Below are 25,729 nucleotides of genomic sequence, written 5' to 3' on the forward strand. Positions count from 1 at the left end.
TGCCGATGCAGGGGATGCGGGTTCGTGCCCTGGTCCGGGAAGATCCCACATGCTGCGGAGCGGCTGGGCCCATGAGCCACGGCCGCTGAGCCTGCGCGTCCGGAGCCTGTGCTCCGCAGCGGGAGAGGCCACAACAGTGAGAGGCCCGCGTACCGCAAAAAAAAAAAAAAAAAAAAAAAAGTATACAAGCAGAACTTTAAAAGTATCACTTTTCACTAGACATCTGCTTTGTTAAAAATAAAACTAAATTCTAACGGTTTAACAGATCTAGTTTTAATCAGCTCTGGACTGTTATAAACAATAATTGGTTTTCTTTACTACATTTAGAAACTCATGACAATCCAAGGAACTAGATTTTAGATCACATTCATTGGCTGTTTTTCACTAATCCCAAGTAAAAACAATTTGGGGAGAATCCTGGAAGAGGTTGGATACATTCAAAATTTGCTTTGGATAAGTAGCACTATTAAAAAGAATACTCTAAAGCTGCATGTCTAATACTGTCGCCATTAACCACATGTGGCTACTGAACACTTGAAATATGACTAGTCCAGATTGAGATGTGCTTTAAGACTTAGTATGAAGAATAGAATGTAAAATATCGCAATAAAATATTGATTAAATGATGAAATTATAATATTTGGGGTATACTGGGTTAAATATATTAAAATATATTTAAATTAATGTATATTAGAATTAATTTCACATTTCTTTTTAATTTTTAAATGTGGCTACTAGAAATTTTAAAGTTACATGTGGTTTGCATTATATTTCTATCAGACAATGTGGTTCTAAAGGCTTGTGGTATTTCTATCCCTCTGGTCAGTAAAATGGAGATTACCTATGAAGGGTTACTTTAGTAAAGTCCTTAAATATATAATAATATATATAATATATATATTATATATATTATTATATATTTATAATATATATTATATTAATATAACTAATATAACATATTAATATATATATATTCTCAGTCTCTACACAGCGAAATTCTGGTACTTAAATATTCCTTATGTACCTCAGCATTTCCTTACTATTCAAAAAATGAAGATATTCTGCATCTCTTTCCAGCATAAAATAATTTTTTCAAACTTTCTAAAGGAATAATTATAACTTATATACTAGGTCATTTACATGCATTATCTTAATCTACTCCTCACAATATGAAGCAGCCACTGTATTATTTTTTCTTTTTTACCATTTATATTTATCAGATGTTTAAAATCATCTTTTCATTCTTTTGAACCCCAAGGAACATATCACTTATAAAATGATGAAGGTGCGAGCTAAAATAAAGCCTCAAAGTGCACCAACATACCAAAGATTCAATGATGCCATTCATGGTTGCACCTATACCTGTTGAAGTGCACATCTGTTTCAACAGTTCATAGCACAAAATAAGACACTTCTGTAGTGTTTCAGCATCATTCTAAAATGAAACACAAAATATTCAGCATTAGTAAAAATATATTCTGCCCATCCCTTAAATGTTTACTTTCTCGAGGCTTTTTGTCCAAGATATGTTGTCTCTATACACACTCCCTGCACCTTATCCAGTCACAAAACTTACCATTTATAAGCTGGTTCAACTATTTTCTAAGTTTCAGATTCATATATAAAACTGCCATAAGACATTTCCTCTTGTATGGTCCACAGGCTTCCCAAACTCAAAATGGCCAAAAGGGAACTAACCAATCATTACCCAAATTCCTCCTCCTGTGCTACCTCCATAAATTTCGCTGCCATCTACCCAGCTGTCCAAACCAAAAGACCTAGGATACATTCTTGACTCACTCCTCTCCTTGTTACTAATTCTTAAATACTTCTCAAATCCATCACTTCTTTCCATATCCACCATCATTATCTCGTTCAGACTGCACTCATCTCAATCCTACATTACTGTTAACAGTCTTCAAACTAGTATGCCTGCCTGCAATTCATTTCCTGAGTAACAGTGATCTTTATAAGACATAAATCTCATATTTAGTGGTTCACCATGATCTTTGGGTAAGGGACAATTTTTAAAATATTGTTTAGACAAGGCCTTACATGAATTGGCCCTTAATTTCTTCCCCCCAGATTTATCTCTTATCTCTCCGCCTCAATTCTTTAGTCATGTGGACCTGAAGTTTTTAAACACAACAGGCACTCTTTAACTTCTAGGCCTTCACACACGTCATTCCATCTGCCTATAACATTCCCTTAACAACTCACTGAGGAGAGAGATGACACAGAGTGCATTAAAAACACAATCAAAGCCACTTGCCTGGGTTTGAATCCTGCCTCTACCATTTACTATCCGTATAACTTCAGGCAAGTACTTGCCTTCTATAAAGTAAGGATAATTGTACCAATTCCGTTAGGTCATAATGAGAATCAAATGAATTTATACTTGTGAATACCACAAAAAAAGGATCCTGTAACTACTTGCTTATACTATTTTTATTCAAATCTCAAGCTGAAACATTCCTTTTGGGGAAGCCAATACTACCCTCTCCATAAAACCCCTATACTTACCTGAACATAGCATTTATTATACTATACTGTAATTATACTGTAATAGATTTATAACCCTTAAAGTAGGACAAATGAACAGATAAATGGTCAAAGCAAGTAAAGTTAAACAGATAATATTAATCATGATAGATCACCCTAGTTGAAATTTTCCTAATTCAGACCTGCAGTTTATATCATTTTTCAGTTTATATTTTCATTTTTCACTTTAAATTTGCTCCTCAAATTTAAGAGCCTATAATGATCCATTGACTTGGTCAAACAAAAGAAATAAGCTACTTAGCTATGAAAATAAAATTCAGGCATACCCATTGGGAAGCTAGGGTGTTAGAGCAGGGATATCTATGGCTGCAGAGCTCAAGGACATAACTTACAAAACTCTCCAGTATAGTAAACTCTTCCCTATCCAGCATTCTCTTTATAAGAATAATCAGCACTTCCCAAACCAAAACTACAGTAATAAATTATGTTTACTACAAAAGGCAAGATCCTAAAAGACCTCCTGAATTAAAGTGAATAGCAAATATTATAGTAATTGATACCATTTTACCTTACATTAAAATAATATTCATGTATCAAATACAACTAAGTTAATTAAAAAAGACTGCTGAAACGAAGCTTTAAATGTTATTAGATATATAAGTTTAGTATTTCTTTTTTAAAAAATTTTTATTGGAGTATAATTGATTTACAATGTTGTTAGTTTCAGGTGTACAGCAAAGTGAATCAGTTACATATACATATATCCACTCTTTTTTTTTTTTAAGATTCTTTTCCCATATAGGCCATTACAGAGTATTGAGTAGAGTTCCCTGTGCTTTACAGCAGGTTCTTATTAGTTATCTATTTTATACAGTATTTCATTTAAAATAACAGTTACTTAGCTTTTTCTAAAAACAAAAGAGTAATTAAACTTTAAAAAAATATGTGTATAATGGCACTGTTACTATAGAAATTCTTTTCCTAGCAGTGGAAAGGTCATGAGTCTTCCACAAATAAGAGAAAGATGCATTTTCCGTTTCTAAACCATTCAAGACAAACAAAACAGAACAAAACAAAGAGAAGGAAACCACTGGAAGGCAGGTTTCCTTGGCAAGGAAGAAAGACTTCAGATTCTAGGGATTAGCATGACAAGGGAGCAAATCAAATAAAGTCTTAGCTACAATAATTAAAGTTCATTAAAGCCTTTCGAAGTCCAAAATAGAAAGGAACAGGCAGAAAAATATTATTTTTGTATTAGTTCATGGTATTGTTAAAAATCCCTCCTAGGGGGCTTCCCTGGTGGCGCAGTTGTTGAGAGTCCGCCTGCCGATGCAGGGGACACGGGTTCATGCCCCGGTCCAGGAAGATCCCACATGCCGCGGAGCAGATGGGCCCATGAGCCATGGCCACTGAGCCTGTGCGTCCGGAGCCTGTGCTCCGCAATGGGAGAGGCCCCAACAGTGAGAGGCCCACATACTGCAAAAAAAAAAAAATCCCTCCTAGGGCTTCCCTGGTGGTGCAGCGGTTGAAAGTCCTGCCGATGCAGGGGACACGGGTTCGTGCCCCGGTCTGGGAAGATCCCACATGCCGCGGAGTGGCTGGGCCCGTGAGCCATGGCCGCTGAGCCTGCGCGTCTGGAGCCTGTGCTCCGCAACGGGAAAGGCCACAATGGTGAGAGGCCCGTGTACCGCAAAAAAAAAAAAAAAAAATCCCTCCTAAGTGAACATATTCCAGCAGCTGAGTTAAGAAAACAAGGTTTAGTTGAGATGATTAACAGTAGCTGAAATTTAATATGAAAAATGTATCTATACCTTCTCTATGTGGACTTCTTTAATTTCAAGTTGCTCTGTCTCTTTCAATAGGTTTATTTTGGCATCTTCTAATGCTTTTATTTCTTCTTTTAATTCTGATGCTTGATTAAAATCCTGTAAGTTAATGCAATTTTCCAAAGCTGCTTTTGCCTCAATAAGTTTAACTTTTATTTCAGCCATCTAAGAAAAGATATAAATTGTGTAAACACCAAACAAAAACTATTAATGTGAAATCTGTAGCAAACTGAAGAGTATTATTTAAAACCATTTCAACCATCTAGAAGTTAAGCAGTCAGGTACATACAGAAAAAGTGGTAGTCTTCCTGAAACAGAGATTGGCAAATCTTTCAGACTGACATAATCTGATAACATTTTAGATACTCTTATATAGTTTAATAGTTAACCAATAATTTGACTTTGTGCAATTTTGAAAATGTACAAGAAGAAATAAAAGACTTGCGCAACTACAGTATACTCAAGCATTTCTTTAATTTAGAAGACCATTACCTTGAGTTCCTTCTTTCTTGCATCAGCTGGATCATTATTAACACCAACAGTAACAATGGGTGCCCGAATCTCTGAGATAATTTCTGTAACCTGATAAGTTATAATTCAGAATACATGCTTTAATATATGTTATATATCAGAAAAAGACATCTAACTGTTATACAAAACTCCAAACTGTATCCACAATCTCTTGAAAAATAGAGCAAAATATACAAGCAAAAATGGCACACATTCTATTTGCTAGACAATTTTAGGAAAAAAATGACCAAACAATACATTTGACTAAAAACTCTTAAGATTATGGGAAGGTAAATAGGCACATAGACACTGAAGATAAATTCTCTTTCATATAGTGCTTTAAAACAGAAAAAATGAAAAGAGCATCTAATCTTAAGCACCATAAAACTAAAATTTTCTGCCTAAAATCCTCAACTCCCTCCCTTGTTCAGCTCCAATGGAAGTGGAATATAAAAAATTAGAATACTCTTTTATTCTTCCTTTGGGTATACAAGGCATAAATAATGACAGCAGATTAAACACTTTTCTTTGAGAGCCACTAGGCATTGGAGTTGGCCAATTCAGGAAAAAGCTGCATCCCAAAGGAAGGTACCTTAAGCAGGTGCTGGATAACCACTAACTGGGGATGTTGTAGAAAGAATTTATGTTATGTATATCTATATAAGGAAGGAGTGGAAAAGACAACCTTTGAATTAACTTGCAACTCTAAGGCTATACGATTTTATGAAAATCAACGATACAGGCCTCTCTTTTTGGGCTACCCCAGAGAAAATAACACTTGAATATAGTAAAATAACAGATAATATTTATTTCTGTATTTACCAAGCACTTTATGAACATTGCTTCATTGAACAATGAAAGATAAATTTCATTGTTATTCTTATTTTGCAGACAGGTAAAAATTCTAAATTAAATAACTCAGGCAAAGCCACAAATCCAGAAAGCGTCCACAGGGATTTGAACCCAGGTATGTATAAATTCAGTCGGCCCTCAAACCTTCTAGCAACCAATGCCTATATGTCACCTCTTCCCTAACCTGCTCCATTTCAAACTGATTCAACACAATGATAGGTACGGTAAAAGAAAGGAGATATTTTTTAAAATGTGTGTGTGAGAGAGATTTGGTTTTAAGAAGTTTAAAGACTTGATAAAGAGACAAAACTAAAACAAAAGCAATTAAAGCCAAAAGTACTGAAAAGAGAATAAGACAACCCTCAATGTTATTAACCAAAATCTTTTATTTCTATCAAGAATGAAGAAAATTACTTACAATCTGTGTTCTCTTATTATCATCTATAATCATGTGGAGCAGTCTCTCAACAAGAAAAGAAATTAGGGATATTGGGGTGGTGGGTAGAGTAAGAATCTCCTGTAAGATAGCCAGCAGTCGTTTCCTGCATTCAAAAAGAACTATTTTAATTTCAGTACAAGAGTAGAAACACACTATATCTCTAACATTTCACCTATTCTGCAGACTTAACTACAGACTTAATTTGTCTTCTTTTTTATATTTATCACTATAGGTACAAAAATATATGTACAGACTTTAGACCAAAATTCACGTTCTGAAAAAAAATTTATAAATGGCCCTATAATCTTTCATAAATCAACATGATGAAATGACAAAATACCATAAGTGAATCAAATCTTTTAGACTGTATTTATTAGAGAGGACTAGTAATACTAATAGAAATTTTTAAGCAAAAACCTGTAATTTTATTGATTTATTCTGAAGCAACTGAATTAGAAACTTATATTTCCATATATACATATATTCATATATAGAGAGAGAAATTAGGAGAAAGAAAGAGAGACAGTATATGAATATATTTCCTCTTACATACTCCATATATATTATATAAGAAGAAAGAGAACACTTCATATAACACTTTAGGGAGCTAGGTTAAATATATTTAATCATACTGTAACAAGACTATATTTCAACACATAAAATAAGAAGCGCAAATTAGAACAAGGGTTTACATTTAAATGTACCTTCCTCCTTCTTCATTGGTATCCAAAAACTTGATAATTAGAATCAATTGTTGACCTATAAACTCTTTTGTCATCAAATCGCCAATATAAGAAAAATCACCTCTCTGTTCTTCATTAACAACCGGAATGCTCTGAATATAACTAAAACAAGCACAATTAATAAGATGTAGAATCTGTTTAGAAACATCAAACATTAAACAGCTTCCCACTACGTCAGGTCATTTTCTGCTCATATCAGTCCAAATATATGGATATTTATACCATGTTATACTAATCCAGATCTACAGAGTAACTTCTGTGTTATTGTCATGAACTTCTGTGAACTTACTGGCTTGATTCAAAAGAATTTGGAAAATATATTTTCATAAAGATTCAAATTTCCTATGGGAAATTTTCAAAAGGTACATATTTGTATCTCTCAAAATAACTAATTATTTCAATGTCACTAGTATTCTCAATTATAAAGTTCTAAATCCCATCTCCAAAATCCAATTATTCAGAAAGAGCTAGTCTTCCCTCATCATCCTTAATTAACCATTATTTTGTTTAAAAGAATAGTAGTAGAAATAGTAATTACATAAGTAATGCATGAATACAATGACCTTTTTAAAAAAATCAGAAAAATATAGATAGCTTCATGAATTTGTAGTACCATTGCTTAGGGGCCCTACTAATTTCTATATTGTTCTTATTTTAGTGTAGGTGCTACTAAGCAAGCACCATCAACTACCCTTTTATTTTTACTATCACTGCCCAAATTAAAGCCTTTTACAGCCCTCACCTAGATGACATTCAAGAGTCTACCAGAAGGTCTCCTTTTTTGTGTGGAACAAAAAAAGCTACTTAAAAACAGAATTAAGAGTTTAAGTAGAATTAAGAGTTTAAACCTATACAACTAGGTGCCTTTAGGTTGGAAGTAATATATGAAATGATAATCCTGATGAAAAATGTCATTTTAAATTGTCAACAAAAATCAAGTTATAAACACTGCAGAATAATGATAAATGAACTGACTCATAAAATGACAGACAAGAGTAAATAAAAGCTCATAAATCTCTGGCAATGATATTAGGACCTTCAAGGGCATCAGCCACCCTTTGGATTCTAGCAGGAAACTAAACAAAAGCTACAAAACTGATAATTATCAAAATCAATAAATCAGTAGAGTTACTGATTTCTGACAAGCTAAGAAACCTTCACTCACCTTTGAATCCCTCCTACTTCTCCATCCCAGCTTTAGCACAATGCATAGTATCAAGACTTTGAATTTATTTTTAAAAATACCTAAAGAGTAGTTGTTCCATTAATAATTACAAATCCTGAACTGCATAAATACAACTTAAAATCGACCTACCAATTTTAATTACCATGAAATCGTCTCTTTCCAACCATTTTTAAAGGTAGTCATTATAATGAAGAGACCATCAAGAAAGTCTTTTTTTAAACTCTCTAAGAATTTAAGGTAGCTTTCTTAAAATTCTAGTAGTGTCCCTTTTTCTTACTCAAATTTGATAGGCCTCATTTAACATCCCCGATTTCTCTCTTTATGTGAACACCTCAATTAACAGGAAATCATTTTGTATCAGCATTCTGAGTCACTAACTCTTCCTGCTACAAAATGTCTGAGAATACAGTTGAGATTATCAAGAAACAATTTTTCCATTTAATTTTGTTTCTGTTCTTGAGAAAACGAATCCTATCTAGTGACACTGCTCCAAAAAGAAAATCATCCTATTTCTTAAGTATTCTTTCAATAATTAAATATGATCTTTAAAGTTTTCCTTTTTATATGTGAAAAAAACAAGTTGATCCAAGTAACTTATTTCAAAACTCAAAGATTAAGTGACAAAGGAAATATAAGAATCCCTGACCTCTTAAAGTTAGAAGAACCAAGCTCTTTACATGTCAATTTTCAGTAACTAAGAATTAATCAATCTGTGAACCAGTCTTTGAGATGCTCACCCTCTGTTATTTAAATATAATATTTAACATTTCCTCATATTTTCTTATATTTTTTCAATCTTCTATGAGCACTTATTACTTTTATATAAACATATATTATTAAGCATTGCCTCAAAATTCATTCCTTTTGGGTACATTTCAACATGGCCCAAACAGCATTATAATGAATACTCCAGTTAAATATTAAAGCCTGAAATAATTACCCTTAAAACTCTAAGTAGATTCCCACGTTTTTCATGTTACTATGAGCTCAAGCTATAAGTCTCCATATTGGCTCACATTTAAGATATTTATGGATTCAATGTTTTGCATACAAAATTCAAATACGTTCTTAGCTTTGCTCCCTAACTTATATGTGGGGCCATTATACACGAAAGCAGGACACTATATTTTACACCAAGAGAATTCAGGCCCATAATCCATATTATATGTAAAGCTTTTTAAAAAATGCATCAAAATCATGACGTTAAAAATCTACACACCAGGGGCTTCCCTGGTGGGGCAGTGTTTGAGAGTCCGCCTGCCGACGCAGGGGACGTGGGTTCGTGCCCCGGTCCGGGAAGATCCCACATGCCTCGGAGCGGCTGGGCCCGTGAGCCATGGCCGCTGGGCCTGCGCGTCCGGAGCCTGTGCTCCGCCACGGGAGAGGCCACAACAGTGAGAGGCCCGCGTACCGCAAAAAAAAAAAAAAAAAAAAATCTACACACCAATATCTATTGAAAAAATATATAACCTTTGGCCCAGCAATTCCACTTCTGGGAATCAACCCTACAAAATCCCAAACATACATAAAAATGTAAAGAAAGTTTAAAACACCTTCATCAGTGAAAACTGAAAACACCCTAAATGTCCATCAACAGAAAAGTAAATTAAACATTACCACTGCACTATGGAGTGATAGGCTGTTATTAAGATTGCGATAGATTTGTACTGATATGTACCAATATAATGATCTCAGATAGTAGTTGAAAAAAACCGAAAATATGTAGAGTGTGTTATATTTTTAAAAACCATGCACTTACTATATGTGTATGTGAATGTAGAGAAAGAGGGTTGAAAGTGTATACCCCAAATTGTTTAGATGTTAACTCTAAGGAGATTAATGGGATTGAGGAATTAGGAGTAAGAGGAAATACCACATTTTTATTCTGTATGCTTCTGTATTTGAATTTTGACAAAAATGCATTCATGTTTTACTTGTACAATTTTACTTGTATAATTTTGCGGTACGCGGGCCTCTCACTGTTGTGGCCTCTCCTGTTGCGGAGCACAGGCTACGGATGCGCAGGCTCAGCGGCCATGGCTCACAGGCCCAGCCGCTCCGCAGCATGTGGGATCTTCCCGGACCAGGGCATGAACCCACGTCCCCTGCATCGGCAGGCGGACTCTCAACCACTGCACCACCAGGGAAACCCTACTTGTATAATTTTAAAGTGAACTAGGTAGAAACTAGAGTAATTCAAATAATTTAAGAAAAAGATATTTTGAAAAAACTTTTTAAAAAACAAAAGCCAAACCGTAACAGTTTTAATTAATACTAAAACTGGCCAGAGGTCCACCCTGTCAGTTGGAAAACTATGGCCCATGCACCAGATAGAGCCTGCTGCTTGTTTTTGTACAGCCTGCAAGCTAAGATTTTTACATCTTTAAATGATATATATATATGTAAATATATGTGTAAAAATATATACATGTGAAAATTATATGAAATTCAAATCTTAGTGTCCATAAAAGTTGATGAAAGATTGATCAGAAAACAATCACATTTATTCATTACATATTTTCTGTGGCTGCTCTTGCAGCACCACAGCAGAACTGAGTCGTTGCGACAGACAGCATGGTCCACAGACTCTAAAATATTTACCGTCTGTCACTTAGAAAAAGTTTGCCAACCAGTTTCAAAGAGCAACACATCATCATCATCAACTTTATGAAGAAATGTTTATCATTACATCTTACCAGTTTTAAGGAAATGTCCCAAAACATATTGACTTTGGTCTTTCAGTATACTGACCAGCACAGGATATTCTTTAAAAAGACTCAATGTGTATACCTATTTATCCTTGCCTGTCCAAAAAAATGGTTTTCAACTTATTGTCAATCAAGCATTGCTTTGAGGGAGGGGGCTGGGAAGTTAATACATACAACAACACAAGTACAACACAAGTACATCCCAAACCAAAGAAAACAATTTTACCTCAGTAAATACTCAGCGTATACTACAGGCTCTGGCAAAATCTGCTCTAAAAATTCTTCACCTTCATCTCCTTTTGATCTCAAATATTCACAAAGGACACGCCAATACAAAGCAATTTCAGGAGTTAATGTATCTGCTGGAATCAATTTCCTTCATTTAAAAGGGAGACAAAATATATCTTAATATCCAATAAAAATTTGAACTGAGTAGAAAAGTGGGAATAAGCAGACTTGATTTATAACAACCATCCTTTTGACTGCAGAGTCATTAACTTATCCACACAAAAGAGAATGAAAATATTTAAACCAAAAGAGAAAAAAAAAAAAAATCAAATGAGCAAACACAATAGGGATCCACGCTGTTGGACTTTCCATGGTAAGCTAATGCAAAAATCAAAGTAACAAAACAAAACAAAAAACACAGCTAAAGTAGTCTATGATAAAGTAGTGAGTTCTAACACAAGGAGGAAAAAAAGGAAAAAAAGACATCCACCAGACTAAAGAAAAGACATGTAGATAAAAAGTACTGATACAACCTTAAGTAATGCGGAAGAGAACTAATTTTAATTACAGAGGTTCATCAGTATCATATTTCAAATAATGAATACTTTACATACCTGCCATCATTATTTTTACAGATTTCTGCGAGTTCATTAAGAGGAGTCACTGAAAATAAGGCATTGAGAACAGAGACTGCCACTTCAGAAGAATTTTCCACATCTAACCGATGAAGCAACTCTAATATACTTCCTTCAGTGAAACGTAACCAGCCTTGGAGAAGATGCTTCTGCACTGCTTGTTTCACAGCATCTGTTAAGTCATTTGAAACACAGGTGAACAAAGTCTCTCTCTAGCTTCCATTTCCTATATTTTGTCTGTTTTAATTAACTCTTATCAGATCAATGTTAACTAAGTCGACATTTACTAGAAAAATGGGACCAGACAGAGGCAAAACAATGCATACTAAAGAAAAACTTAAAAGTACAATGATATTGTAAAAAGTGAAAAGTCACTGTGATGCTCACTTTCATATGAAAACGTAATAGGTCAGAACCAAATATACAACCACTACCACAGCCTACAAAAATATTTTTGCATTCCTTCTCCCCCGAGTTCACTGGGCTTCAGGTACTAGTCTAGACTATATATAATACCTATTATTTTACTTGTTGCCTGACTTCATCCATTTATTACATGATTGATATGTGCAGTAGTGAATCATACAGGCATATGATTGAAAAACCTTATTCTTAGTTTTTAAAGTCATCCTAGTCATTAGTCCTTCAAACTCATGTTTTCTGGCTACAGCAAAATTAAGCCATTTTAACCTTCTCATGGGGTTTGGAAATTTAAAATATATCATTCTTCATATCATTGCTGTAAGTTGATTCTCCAGCTGTAACAAAGAGAAAAAGGGGGGGAAAAAAAACTAGAAAAATTATACTGGTCTGACCATTTCTAATTGTTTCAGATACACAGAACACATTCATAGGAGGATATACACAAAAGGGATAAGCGAAAGGGGTGAAAAAGAGATCCTGCCCACTTCTGATGTTATTTTTATAGCCTTAAGCTCTAGTTTCTCCATACATAAAACACAGAAAAATTAAAACAAACTGCTACTTCTAAGTACCAAGACCTTTAACCCTAGAAAATGTATTCTATACAATACACGTAGATAAACTTTGACAGGCTGTGGGAATGATAGGCTTACCTGACCTAATTTAGGACACTCTCCTAAACCTTTTAAATCTAACCTCAAAATCTACTAATGTTTTGTCTATAATGATATCTAACTTACCTGATCTGTCATTAAGACCTTGTTGAAGGAGCATTACTCTCTGAGCAATGGACATAGCTCTCATGTGAACCTTTTCAGCTAAAACCTTAAAGAGATGATAATAAAAAAATGGCCATTAAACTCAATATAATTTATTTATTTTATAACTAGTAATATCTCCTTCACCTAAGAAAATTATCCAGAATTTCCAAAAAAATTAGTATCTGGTAACACATTAATGCAATAAGATTCTACCTAGATTACCTACACTCTCCGTCCATAAAAATCTCAATTGAATTATTATGTGCCAAATATTTTTCAAAAGTATTTTAAGAGGGATTACGGAGGGGAAGATGGTGGAAGAGTAAGACGCAGAGATCACCTACTTCCCCACAGATACATCAGAAATACATCTACACGTGGAACAACTCCTACAGAACACCTACTGAACGCTGGCAGACGACCTCAGACCTCCCAAAAGGCAAAAAACTCCCCCACGTATCTGGGGAGAGCAAAAGAAAAAATAAACAGAGACAAAAGAATAGGGACGGGACCTGCATCAGTGGGAGGCAGCTGTGAAGGAGGAAAGGCTTCCACACACTAGGAAGCCCCTTTGCGGGCGGAGACGGCGGGTGGCGGAAGGGGGAAACTTCGGAGCCACGGAGGAGAGCACAACAACAGGGGTGCGGAGGGCAAAGCGGAGAGATTCCCACACAGAGGATCAGTGTTCACCGACACTCACTAGCCCAAGAGTCTTGTCTGCTCACCCGCTGGGGCCAGGGCTGGGAGCTGAGGCTCGGACTTCGGTCGGAGCGCAGGGAGAGGACTGGGGTTGGCGGCGTGAACGCAGCCTGCAGGGGTTAGTGCACCACGGCTAACTAGAAGGGAGTCCAGGGAAAAGTCTGGACCTGCCAAAGAGGCAAGAAACTTTTTCTTCCCTCTTTGCTTCCTGGTACGCGGGGAGAGGGGATTAAGAATGCTGCTTAAAGGAGCTCCAGAGATGGGCACGAAACGCGGCTAACAGCGCGGACCCCGGAGATGGGCATGAGACGCTAAGGCGGCTGCTGCTGTCGCCACCAAGAAGCCTGTGTGCAAGCACAGGTCACTATACAACCCTCCCTTCCCTTCTGGGGGAGCCTGTGCAGCCCGCCACTGCCAGGGTTCTGTGATCCAGGGACAACTCCCCCAGGAGAACGCACGGCACGCCTCAGGCTGGTGCAACGTCATGCCAGCCTCTGCCGCCGCAGGCACGCCCCACACTCCACACCGATCCCTCCCCCCGGCCTGGATAAGCCAGAGCCCCCGAATCAGCGGCTCCTTTACCCCCGTCCTGTCTGAGCGAAGAACAGACGCCCTCCAGCGACCTACACGGAGAGGCGGGGCCAAATCCACAGCTGAGCCCCGAGAGCTGTGCAAACAAAGAGAAAGGTAAATCTCTCCCAGCACCCTCAGGAGCAGCGGATTAAATCTCCACAATCAACTTGATGTACCCTGCATCTGTGGAATACATGAATAGACAACGAATCATCCCAAACTGAGGAGGTGGCCTTTGACACCAAGATTTATTATTTTTTCCCCTTTTCCTCTTTTTGTGAGTGTGTATGTGTATGCTTCTGTGTGACATTTTGTCTGTATAGCTTTGCTTTCACAATTTATCCTAGGGTTCTATCTGTCTGTTTTTGTTTTTCTTTTCCTTTTTAAAAAATATTTTTTCTTAATAATTATTTTTTATTTTAATAGTTTTATGTTATTTCATCTTACTTTATTTTATTTTCTTTTATCCTCTTTCTTTCTTTCTACTTTTTCTCCCTTTTATTCTGAGCTGTGTGGATGAAAGGCTCTTGGTGCTACAGCCAGGAGTCAGTGCTGTGCCTCTGAGGTGGGACAGCCAACTTCAGGACACTGGTCCACAAGAGACCTCCCAGCTCCACGTAATATCAAACGGCAAAAATCTCCCAGGGATCTCCATCTCAACACCAACACTCAGCTTCACTCAAAGACCAGCAAGCTACAGTGCTGGACACCCTATGCCAAACAACTAGCAAGACAGGAACACAACCCCACCCATTAGCAGAGAGGCTGCCTAAAATCATAATAAGTCCACAGACACCCCAAAACACACCACCAGACATGGACCTGCCCACCAGAAAGACAAGATTCAGCCTCATCCACGAGAACACAGGCACTAGTCCCCTCCACCAGGAAGCCTACACAACCCACTGAACCAACTTTAGCCACTGGGGACAGACACCAAAAACAACAGGAACTATGAACCTGCAGCCTGCAAAAAGGAGACCCCAAACACAGTAAGATAAGCAAAATGAGAAGACAGAAAACACACAGCAGATGAAGGAGCAAGATAAAAACCCACCAGACCTAACAAATGAAGAGGAAATAGGCAGTCTACCTGAAAAAGAATTCAGAATAATGATAGTAAAGATGATCCAAAATCTAGGAAATAGAATAGAGAAAATGCAAGAAACATTTAACAAGGACCTGGAAGAACTAAAGATGAAACAAGCAACGATGAACAACACAATAAATGAAAATAAAAGTACTCTAGAAGGGATCAATAGCAGAATAACTGAGGCAGAAGAACAGATAAGTGGCCAGGAAGATAAAATAGTGGAAATAACTACTGCAGAGCAGAATAAAGAAAAGAGAATGAAAAGAACTGAGGACAGTCTCAGAGACCTCTGGGACAACACTAAACGCACCAACATTCGAATTATAGGGGTTCCAGAAGAAGAAGAGAAAAAGAAAGGGACTGAGAAAATATTTGAGGGAGATTATAGTTGAAAACTTCCCTAATATGGGAAAGGAAATAGTCAAGTCCAGGAAGCACAGAGAGTCCCATACAGGGTAACTCCAAGGAGAAACACGCCAAGACACATATTAATCAAACTATCATAAATTAAATACAAAGAAAACATATTAAAAGCAGCAAGGGAAAAACAACAAATAACACACAAGGGAATCCCCATAAGGTTAACAGCTGATCTTACAGCAGAAATTCTGCAAGCCAGAGGGACTGACAAGACATATTTAAAGGGATGAAAGAGAAAAACCTACAACCAAGATTACTCTAACCAGCAAGGATCTCATTCAGATTTCATGGAGAAATTAAAACCTTTACAGACAAGCAAAAGCTGAGAGAGTTCAGCACCACCAAACCAGCTTTACAACAAATGCTAAAGGACCTTCTCTAGGCAAGAAACACAAGAGAAGGAAAAGACCTACAATAACAAACCCAAAACAATTAAGAAAATGAGAATAGGAACATACATATCAATAATTACCTCAAATGTAAATGGATTAAATGCTCCCACCAAAAGACACAGACTGGCTGAATGGATACAAAAACAAGACCCATATATATGCTGTCTACAAGAGACCCACTTCAGACATAGGGACACATACAGACTGAAGGTGAGGGGATGGAGAAAGGTACTCCATGCAAATGGTAATCAGAAGAAAGCTGGAGTAGCAACTCTCATATCAGACAAAATAGACTTTAAAATAAAGACTCTTACAAGAGACAAAGAAGGACACTACATAATGATCAAGGGATTGATCCAAGAAGAAAATATAACAATTGTAAATATTTATGCACCCAACATAGGGGCACCTCAATGCATAAGGCAAATACTAACAGCCATAAAAGGGGAAATTGACAGTAACACAATCATAGTAGGGGCCTTTAACACTCCACTTTCACCAATGGACAGATCATCCAAAATGAAAATAAATAAGGAAACACAAGCTTTAAATGATACATTAAACAAATGGACTTAATTGATAATTTATAGGACATTCCATCCAAAAACAACAGAATACACATTTTTCTCAAGTGCTCATGGAACATTCTCCAGGATAGATCATATCTTGGGTCACAAATAAAGCCTTGGTAAATTTAAGAAAACTGAAATTGTATCAAGTACCTTTTCCAACCACAATGCTATGAGACTAGATATCAATTACAGGAAAAGATCTGTAAAAAATACAAACACATGGAGGCTAAACAATACACTACTTAATAACGAAGTGATCACTGAAGAAATCAAAGAGGAAATCAAAAATTACCTAAAAACAAATGACAATGGAGACACGATGACCCAAAACCTATGGGATGCAGCAAAAGCAGTTCTAAGAGGGAAATTTAGAGCAATACAACCCTACCATAAGAAACAGGAAACATCTCGAATAAACAACCTAACTTTGCACCTAAAGCAACTAGAGAAAGAAGAACAAAAAAACCCCAAAGTTAGCAGAAGGAAAGAAATCATAAAGATCAGAGCAGAAATAAACGAAAAAGAAATGAAGGAAACGATAGCAAAGATCAATAAAACTAAAAGCTGGTTCTTTGGGAAAATAAACAAAATTGATAAACCATTAGCCAGACTCACCAAGAAAAACGGCGAGAAGACTCAAATCAATAGAATTAGAAATGAAAAAGGAGAAGTAACAACTGACACTGCAGAAATACAAAAGATCATGAGACATTACTACAAGCAACTCTATGCCAATAAAATGGACAACCTGGAAGAAATGGACAAATTCTTAGAAATGCACAACCTGCCAAAACTGAACCAGAAGAAATAGAAAATATGAACAGACCAATCACAGGAACTGAAATTGAAACTGTGATTAAAAATCTTCCAACAAACTAAAGTCCAGGACCAGATGGCTTCACAGGCGAATTCTATCAAACATTTAGAGAAGAGCTAACACCTATCCTTCTCAAACTCTTCCAAAATATAGCAGAGGGAGGAACACTCCCAAACTCATTCTACAAGGCCACCATCACCCTGATACCAAAACCAGACAAGGATGTCACAAAGAAAGAAAACTACAGGCCAATATCACTGATGAACACAGATGCAGAAATCCTCAACAAAATACTAGCAAACAGAATCCAACAGCACATTAAAAGGATCATACACCATGATCAAGTGGGGTTTATTCCAGGAATGCAAGGATTCTTCAATATACGCAGATCAATCAATGTGATACACCATATTAACAAACTGAAGGAGAAAAACCATAGGATCATCTCAATAGATGCAGAGAAAGCTTTCAACAAAATTCAACACCCATTTATGATAAAAACCCTGCAGAAAGTAGGCATAGAGGGAAGTTTCCTCAACATAATAAAGGCCATATATGACAAACCAACAGCCAACATTGTCTTCAATGGTGAAAAACTGAAAGCATTTCCACTAAGATCAGGAACAAGACAAGGTTGCGCACTCTCACCAGTCTTATTCAACATAGTTTTGGAAGTTCTAGCCACAGCAATCAGAGAAGAAAAGGAAATAAAAGGAATCCAAATCGGAAAAGAAGAAGTAAAGCTGTCACTGTTTGCAGATGACGTGATACTATACATAGAGAATCCTAAAGATGCTACCAGAAAACTACTAGAGCTATTCAATGAATTTGGTAAAGTAGCAGGATACAAAATTAATTCACAGAAATCTCTTGCATTCCTATACACTAATGATGAAAAATGTGAAAGTGAAATCAAGAAAACACCCCATTTACCATTGCAACAAAAAGAATATAATATCTAGGAAAAAACCTACCTAAGGAGACAAAAGACCTGTATGCAGAAAATTAAAAGACACTGTTGAAAGAAATTAAAGATGATACAAATAGATGGAGAGATATACCATGTTCCTGGATTGGAAGAACCAACTTTGTGAAAATGACTCTACTACCCAAAGCAATCTACAGATTCAATGCAATCCCTAACAAATTACCACTGGCATTTTTCACAGAACTAGAACAAAAAATTTCACAATTTGTATGGAAACACAAAAGACCCCGAATAGCCAAAGCAATCTTGAGAACGAGAAACGGAGCTGGAGGATTCAGGCTCCCTGACTTCAGACTATACTACAAAGCTACAGTAATCAAGACAGTATGGTAGTGGCACAGAAACAGAAACATAGATCAATGTAACATGACAGAAAGCCCAGAAATAAACCCACACACATATGGTCACCTTGTCTTTGATAAAGAAGGCAGGAATGTACAATGGAGAAAGGACAGCCTCTTCAATAAGTGGTGCTGGGAAAAATGGACAGGTACATGTAAAAGTATGAGATTAGAACACTCCCTAACACCATAGACAAAAATAAGCTCAAAATGGATTAAAGACCTAAATGTAAGGCCAGACACTATAAAACTCTTAGAGGAAAACATAGGCAGAACACTCTATGACATCAATCACAGCAAGATCCTTTTTGACCCACCTCCTAGGAAATGGAAATAAAAACAAAAATAAACAAATGGGACCTAATGAAACTTCAAAGCTTTTGCACAGCAAAGGAAACCGTAAACAAGATGAAAAGACAACCCTCAGAATGGGAGAAAATATTTGCAAATGAAGCAACTGACAAAGGATTAATCTCCAAAATTTACAAGCAGCTCATGCTGCTCAATAACAAAAAACAAACCCAATCCAAAAATGAGCAGAAAACCTAAATAGACATTTCTCCAAAGAAGATATACAGACTGCCAACAAACACATGAAAGAATGCTCAACATCATTAATCATTAGAGAAATGTAAATCAAAACTACAATGAGATATCATCTCACACCAGTCAGAATGGCCATCATCAAAAAATCTAGAAACAATAAATGCTGGAGAGGGTGTGGAGAAAAGGGAACACTCCTGCACTGCTGGTGGGAATATGAATTGGTAGAGCCACTGTGGAGAACAGTATGGAGGTTTCTTAAAAAACTACAAACAGAACTACCATATGACCCAGCAATCCCACTACTGGGCATATACCCTGAGAAAACCATAATTCAAAAAGAGTCATGTATCAAAATGTTCATTGCAGCTCTATTTACAATAGTCAGAAGATGGAAACAACCTAAGTGTCCATCATCAGATGAATGGATAAAGAAGATGTGGCACAGGTATACAATGGAATATTACTCAGCCATAAAAAGAAACGAAATTGAGGTATTTGTAGTGAGGTGGATGGACCTAGAGTCTGTCATACAGAGTGAAGTAAGTCAGAAAGAGAAAGACAAATACCATATGCTAACACATATATATGGAATCTAAGAAAAAATAAAAATGTCATGAAGAACCTAGGGGTAAGACAGGAATAAAGACACAGACCTACTACAGAATGGACTTGAGGATATGGGGAGGGGGAAGGGTAAGCTGTGACAAAGCGAGAGAGTGGCATGGACATATATACATTACCAAATGTAAAATAGATAGCTAGTGGGAAGCAGCCGCATAGCATAGGGAGATCAACTTGGTGCTTTGTGACCACCTAGAGAGGTGGGATAGGGAGGGTGGGAGGGAGGGAGACGCAAGAGGGAAGAGATATGGGAACATATATATATATATAACTGATTCACTTTGTTATAAAGCAGAAACTAACACACCATTGTAAAGCAATTATACTCCAATAAAGATGTTAAAAAAAAGTATTTTAAGAATACAACTTCTTGTCTTTTAAGAACGTGTCTATATAAGATATTGGACTTATTTACCTGATAAGCCAGCTTTCTGACAGCCTCTTTCACATCCTTGGTGCGCCCTACAATTTTTGGCAAAGTCTTTGCTGATGGCGCAATACATGATAACACTGCCCGCCTAACTTCTGGATTTGAATCATTTTCAATCAAAGTAGCATATGCTAAAAATAGAGCAATACATTTTAGTATGCTAACAACATATTATTTAGTTAGCCATAGTCATAGATAACCCACATTTTGATATTTAATCTTTAAAATGATAAAAATCATTTCTTAGTCTTACACATTTAATTTTAGCTGAAGATTTTTTTCTTCCAACATCCCTTAAAAAGGACAGAATTAGAAATTAGTCAATGGACTGGGCAGGAAGGCTAAAACTGAAAATAAATAACCCTAAAGATCATGGAAAATCCATCATTCAGATTATGTCTTTGCTACTCTTTAAGATTTAGAAACAAGTCTAGGATGGAAGCCAGTTTATTTTAAACTGATATGGCTTTATAAAGAACTCAGTATTTTGATTTTTAATGAATCCTAAAAAGAAATAACTTCTGATTTTACTCATTGAACAAAACTCATTTCCTGTATTTAAATATTTATTCACCTCTATTTCTCAGATTTTCCCATGCTTTATAATCAAGTATATGTTGACTACTAAACATATATGTTTTACATATTATTATGCCCCTCATTTAACACCAAAAAATAACAACTACCACCAGTTATCAAAATTATAAAGGTAGTAACAGGGACAAAGAGAAAAACAAACCAGAAGAGTTCCCAAAATAAACCTAGGCATATATGGAAAACTGGAATATGACTATCTTTATGAGCCCAGAGGTAGAGAAAGATTGCTTAAGTAAAAGAAAGTGCAAATCATACAGGAAGAGACTGGTAATTCTGACATGAGGAATTTCTGCCCAAAAAAAGACATAGTGAAGACAGTGAAATAATCCATCGAAAGCAGGAAGATCTAACAATTCATATAACCCAAGGATTTCCCTTCAGAATATATAAAGAACTCCAATTAATAAGACAAACCAATAGAAAAATGAGAACACGTTAATAGGCATTATACAGAAGAAACAAAATTGGCTGCTAAATATATGAAAAGATGCATAACAATGACATATGATACACACAACCTGATTAACAAAAATTTAAAAATCTGACAGTACCAATCACTAGAGAGGATATGGCTCAATGAACACGTTTATGCACTGTTATTGGAAATATAAATTGATAAATGTTTTGTAGAACACTTGTACCTCATCTAATAAAGCTGAATGCACATATCCCAACAAGTCCACCCTTAGATACATATCCTAGAAAAACTGTGCACCAGAAGCCATGTACTGTGTAAGAAAGTTCATAGCAACGACACTGTATTTTAAGAGGAAAATAACTGGAAACAACTAGAAGGTCCATCAATATTAGAAACAATAAAATTGTCTTACATTCATACAATAGAACAGTATATCAGTAATATATCAACATGGATGAATGTTACAATGAGAAATAATGTTGAGAGCACAGAAAAATATAGTATGATCCACAAAACATACAAAATGATACACAAAACTTAAACATTATTTAGAAGTATATACATGTGGTTAACTGTTTAAACAAACAAACAAAAGGGAACCCAAAATTCAAGATATTTGTTAATTCAGAGGGAGAGTGATATAACTAGAAAGGGACATAAGATAGGCTTCAGAGGTACTGATGATGCTCTATTTATTTTTAGGTTGGATGGTGGCTACTTGGGTATTTTTTTTTAATCATATATTTTTACATACATGTATGTGTGTGTGTATATATAAACTATGCTCTTCCATAATATTTCATAATAAGAAAATTCATCTGCTGAGAATTTAACAAAGTCAGTGAAACTGAAAAAGGATTTAAGGAGCTATACATACCATTAACCACCAGGCATTCATCATCTTTGGGATCCTGAAGGCGTGAAAGAGCAAGAACTGCCTGTATCCTTACATTTGGAATTTTATCTTTCAATCTAATAAGCATGGCTTCATTAATCTTATCAAACAAATCATCATCAATCTGGGCATTTTCTGGCATATTTCCCAAGAGCTTGTTTATGAGCTGGCATACTCTAAATCTAACTGCATTGCTGTTTGCTTCATGAGACTAAAACAGAAACAAAACAAAATTTATTCCAAGTCACATACCATTACTAAATAATGACATACCATTTGAATTCTATGTTTAGAATTCAAGAATTTATAGCAATAATTCATTCCTTGCAGAAAAACTATAATGCTACCTTGATCCATATATACATGCTAAATACACATTACACAACATAAACGTCTCAAAATACACAGTCTAAAGTATCTGCTAAATTACAAGAGCATATTCCTCTTCGGAGGAACTCTTTACTGCTGAACTAGAGAACCCATTTCAAACAAATGTATGTAAGAACTGGTTTAGAATGGTCATTAAAAATTTAATGCTGGAGTTTTTAAAAGTTCACTTTTTAATCTTAATGACAGTTCTAATATTTCCTATAAAAGGCAGATTCGTTCAGACATTTTCTCAATTACCAGATATTCATTCTCTAAGATATACAAACTCCCATGGCCCTTTTAAAATAGTAAAATTTTCTACAATATTCCCTCGAAATTCTAGTTTTTGTATACCTTTAATAGAAAAGTAAACAAATAATTTAAAATGCCACCATCTTCCTCTTCTTCATCATCTTCCATATCTGATTGGTGAAATGAAGTAACAAACTTTGCTGCAAATTCTATTATCCTCTCCACAGCTGGTTCTCTTTTATAGACCACCATAGCATATTTAAGGTAATTAACAAACTCCTCATAAAAACCTGTTCTGTCATCCACCTGAAAGAGAAAAGAAACCCTTCACAAACTGCAGGGATAAAATCCTTTTTTCTCAACATTACTCTAAGACACTGAAAACACCAGCCCTAACTCAAACAAACTAAAATCATTATTTAGTAAACTCTCAATTATCCAAACCATCAAAGGGGAAATAAATTTGCACAAATTTCTCTCCAGAGAAATTTATTTCTCCCAGGAAGAAAACAAACATGAATTTTGACAGTGAAAGGACTCCTCTGATTTTTTTTTTTTTTTTAACACCCTTGAATTCTCAATATGATGCCTTGGTACCAGTTTAGTAAAAATCTGCTTCTTCATGAACAACCCAAAATCAACCACAGCTTTTGCATTTTACCGTATTACCCTTAACATTACACAGCAATTTCCTTTTGATATAACTCACATCCTACCTCATACCCTCAAGCCCTATACTGACTTACAATTTTTCTCGGACCTCAAGATAATTTATTCCCCCGAAATTCATGGTCCTCTTTTTCTTGAGGCTTCATTTAAAAACGAAACAAACAGTATTTACATGACTAAGAAGAGCCAAGTCCTAACGATTAATTTGCTAATTGGTGATTTGATACAATTTAACAGTGGGGCTAGGTTTACGTAATTAAATGTGGGCGGTGATCTGAGGGACAACACCGCGTTCAGGATCCACGCTGCGGCCCTACACTAGATGCCCGGTCGCCACGGTACGCGCAAACTCTTCTCCAAGTTCACCGCCTGAGGATTAACGGTCCGCGCCGGAGGCCGCTGGGAAGAGGCGGGGGAGGGGAGAGGGTGTGCCTCTCCGAACCAGGTCGTGAAAGTTAAGAGGTTGGAGTCTTGGTGCGCGGAGTCGGGAAGGTCGCGGGAAGCCCCCGGGAGAGGCTAGGCCGAGCCGGGGAAGGGAGGGGCGGGGGCCCGGTGCCGCGGGCCGCATCGCTTACCGAGTGGTAGGTGCGGCTCAGCGCCACCACCAGCTTCGCCTGGTTCTGGTGCGGCTGCTGCGCCAGCTGGAAGGCCTCCTTAATCGGCAGCAGCCTCTTCTCCGCCCCCATGGCGCCGGGACCCTGTCGTGACGAAGCCTGTCAGCGCTCGGCTTCAGCTGGCCCGACTGACCACGGTCAAGGACTCCACAGGTACGCTTCAGTCTGCAGGCGGCCGACAGCCGAGGACGTGGTAACCGCCAGAACGTTCAAATAACTCCCGCGGGAGAAGGAAATACGCGAGACTATCGCGAGAGTTTAGAGCGGAGCGAATGGGAAGAGATGGGACCACCCCCTTCAACCCCACCGATGCGGCGCTTGCGCTTAGGGTCTTTTAAACCGTTTTGCGAGTGGGAAGTGGCGTTTCTAAGAGGAGGAGGAGTTGGCGCCCCCCGGAAGTGGTATCCACCTGACTGCGAGTCTTGCGGCGGAGTGACTGTTGGATCAGAGCTGGTGGCGCCAGACTTAGTCGTGTCTTGAGGCTGGGAGTGAGGCGAGGAAGAAGAACGGATCCTTCTTGGGTGAGAAAGGGAATCTGCTGAGGGGACGAATCCCCGCCCCCGCTGAAGGGGAGGAGGGGTTCGTTCGGAGATCCGTCCAGAAGGGAGAGCTAGGGCGTGCGGGAGTGCTGGGCGGCGGCCTGGTTTCTACTGGAAAGGAGGATGTTCCGAGGTCTCCAGATGGAGGCGGGCCGCAGTATTTTTAAGCCTTCGGTCCGCGTCTGGTGGAGAGTCTGCAAACGTGTAAGGCAGTATGGGAAGAGAGGCACGGGTTAATTTAGGTATAGCTTGTTTTAGATGTACCGGCTTTCGAGGCCTGTTTACAGAGGTGCATAACGGCAATGTTTTCAACACAGAATGGAAAAAGAGTTTAGGGTAATGGTAAGATAAAGAAATTTGGAGTGCCTTTCGGCAGGAACTAAGTCTTTAAACTGTTCTTTAATGGAATTATTTGAGACAATTATTAACATCTAAAGAAATAGATTACAAAGCAGGCTGTACGCCTTTTTTCCTGTTGAACTACCTTTCCTCCCCAGCAGCAATGGATTTTCTGAATTTACTGTTAATTTTTATGTATTAATGATATATGAATAAATCTCTGAATAAGCATCTTATATTGTTTTCATGTTCTAACATTATATGAATGATCCTATGTGCAACTTGGTTTTTTCACTCAGTATTATTTTTGAGGTTTATTCATATTGATATTTTCATAACCATAACAACACCTTTTGGACCCATTGTCGAGGAAAAATTAACCAATGGTTGATCTAGGAAAGAAATGGAGAATTTTATTCAAGCCAACCTGAGGGTTATAACCTGTGAGACAATCTTTCAGGAGGCTCAGGACTGTCCTGCCCTTTTGAGGTCTAAGCACAGTAATATATGTGGGGTTTTTTTGGGTTTTTTTGTTTTTGCGGTACGCGGGCCTCTCACTGTTGTGGCCTCTCCCGTTGCGGAGCACAGGCGCCGGACGCGCAGGCTCAGCGGCCATGGCTCACGGGCCCAACCGCTCCGCGGCATGTGGGATCTTCCCAGACCGGGGCACGAACCCGTGTCCCCTGCATCGGCAGGCGGACTCTCAACTACTGCGCCACCAGGGAAGCCCAG

At 37.2% G+C, this 25,729-nt stretch overlaps 1 protein-coding gene and 1 pseudogene across 1 annotated transcript in view; both read right to left on the bottom strand.

Annotated features, from left to right (window-relative positions):
* NCAPG (non-SMC condensin I complex subunit G) overlaps positions 1-24,307 on the bottom strand; it is a 47,046-nt gene extending 22,739 nt beyond the window's left edge. Inside the window, exons 1-12 of the mRNA XM_065877638.1 lie at positions 24,081-24,307; positions 22,939-23,142; positions 22,198-22,426; positions 20,291-20,436; positions 12,793-12,877; positions 11,609-11,801; positions 10,993-11,142; positions 6,834-6,974; positions 6,109-6,232; positions 4,821-4,910; positions 4,314-4,493; positions 1,325-1,435 (exon numbers count right to left, since the gene is read on the bottom strand). Of these exons, the coding sequence (XP_065733710.1) occupies positions 1,325-1,435; positions 4,314-4,493; positions 4,821-4,910; positions 6,109-6,232; positions 6,834-6,974; positions 10,993-11,142; positions 11,609-11,801; positions 12,793-12,877; positions 20,291-20,436; positions 22,198-22,426; positions 22,939-23,142; positions 24,081-24,191 (1,764 nt within the window). The 5' untranslated portion in view covers positions 24,192-24,307. The remainder of the gene's footprint in view (positions 1-1,324; positions 1,436-4,313; positions 4,494-4,820; positions 4,911-6,108; positions 6,233-6,833; positions 6,975-10,992; positions 11,143-11,608; positions 11,802-12,792; positions 12,878-20,290; positions 20,437-22,197; positions 22,427-22,938; positions 23,143-24,080) is intronic.
* On the bottom strand, positions 7,453-7,553 carry LOC136124024 (U6 spliceosomal RNA; annotated as a pseudogene).
* Positions 24,308-25,729: the final 1,422 nt, after the last annotated feature.

This window comes from Phocoena phocoena, chromosome 5 (genome assembly GCF_963924675.1).
Source record: "Phocoena phocoena chromosome 5, mPhoPho1.1, whole genome shotgun sequence".
In the NCBI taxonomy this organism is placed as follows: domain Eukaryota; kingdom Metazoa; phylum Chordata; class Mammalia; order Artiodactyla; family Phocoenidae; genus Phocoena; species Phocoena phocoena.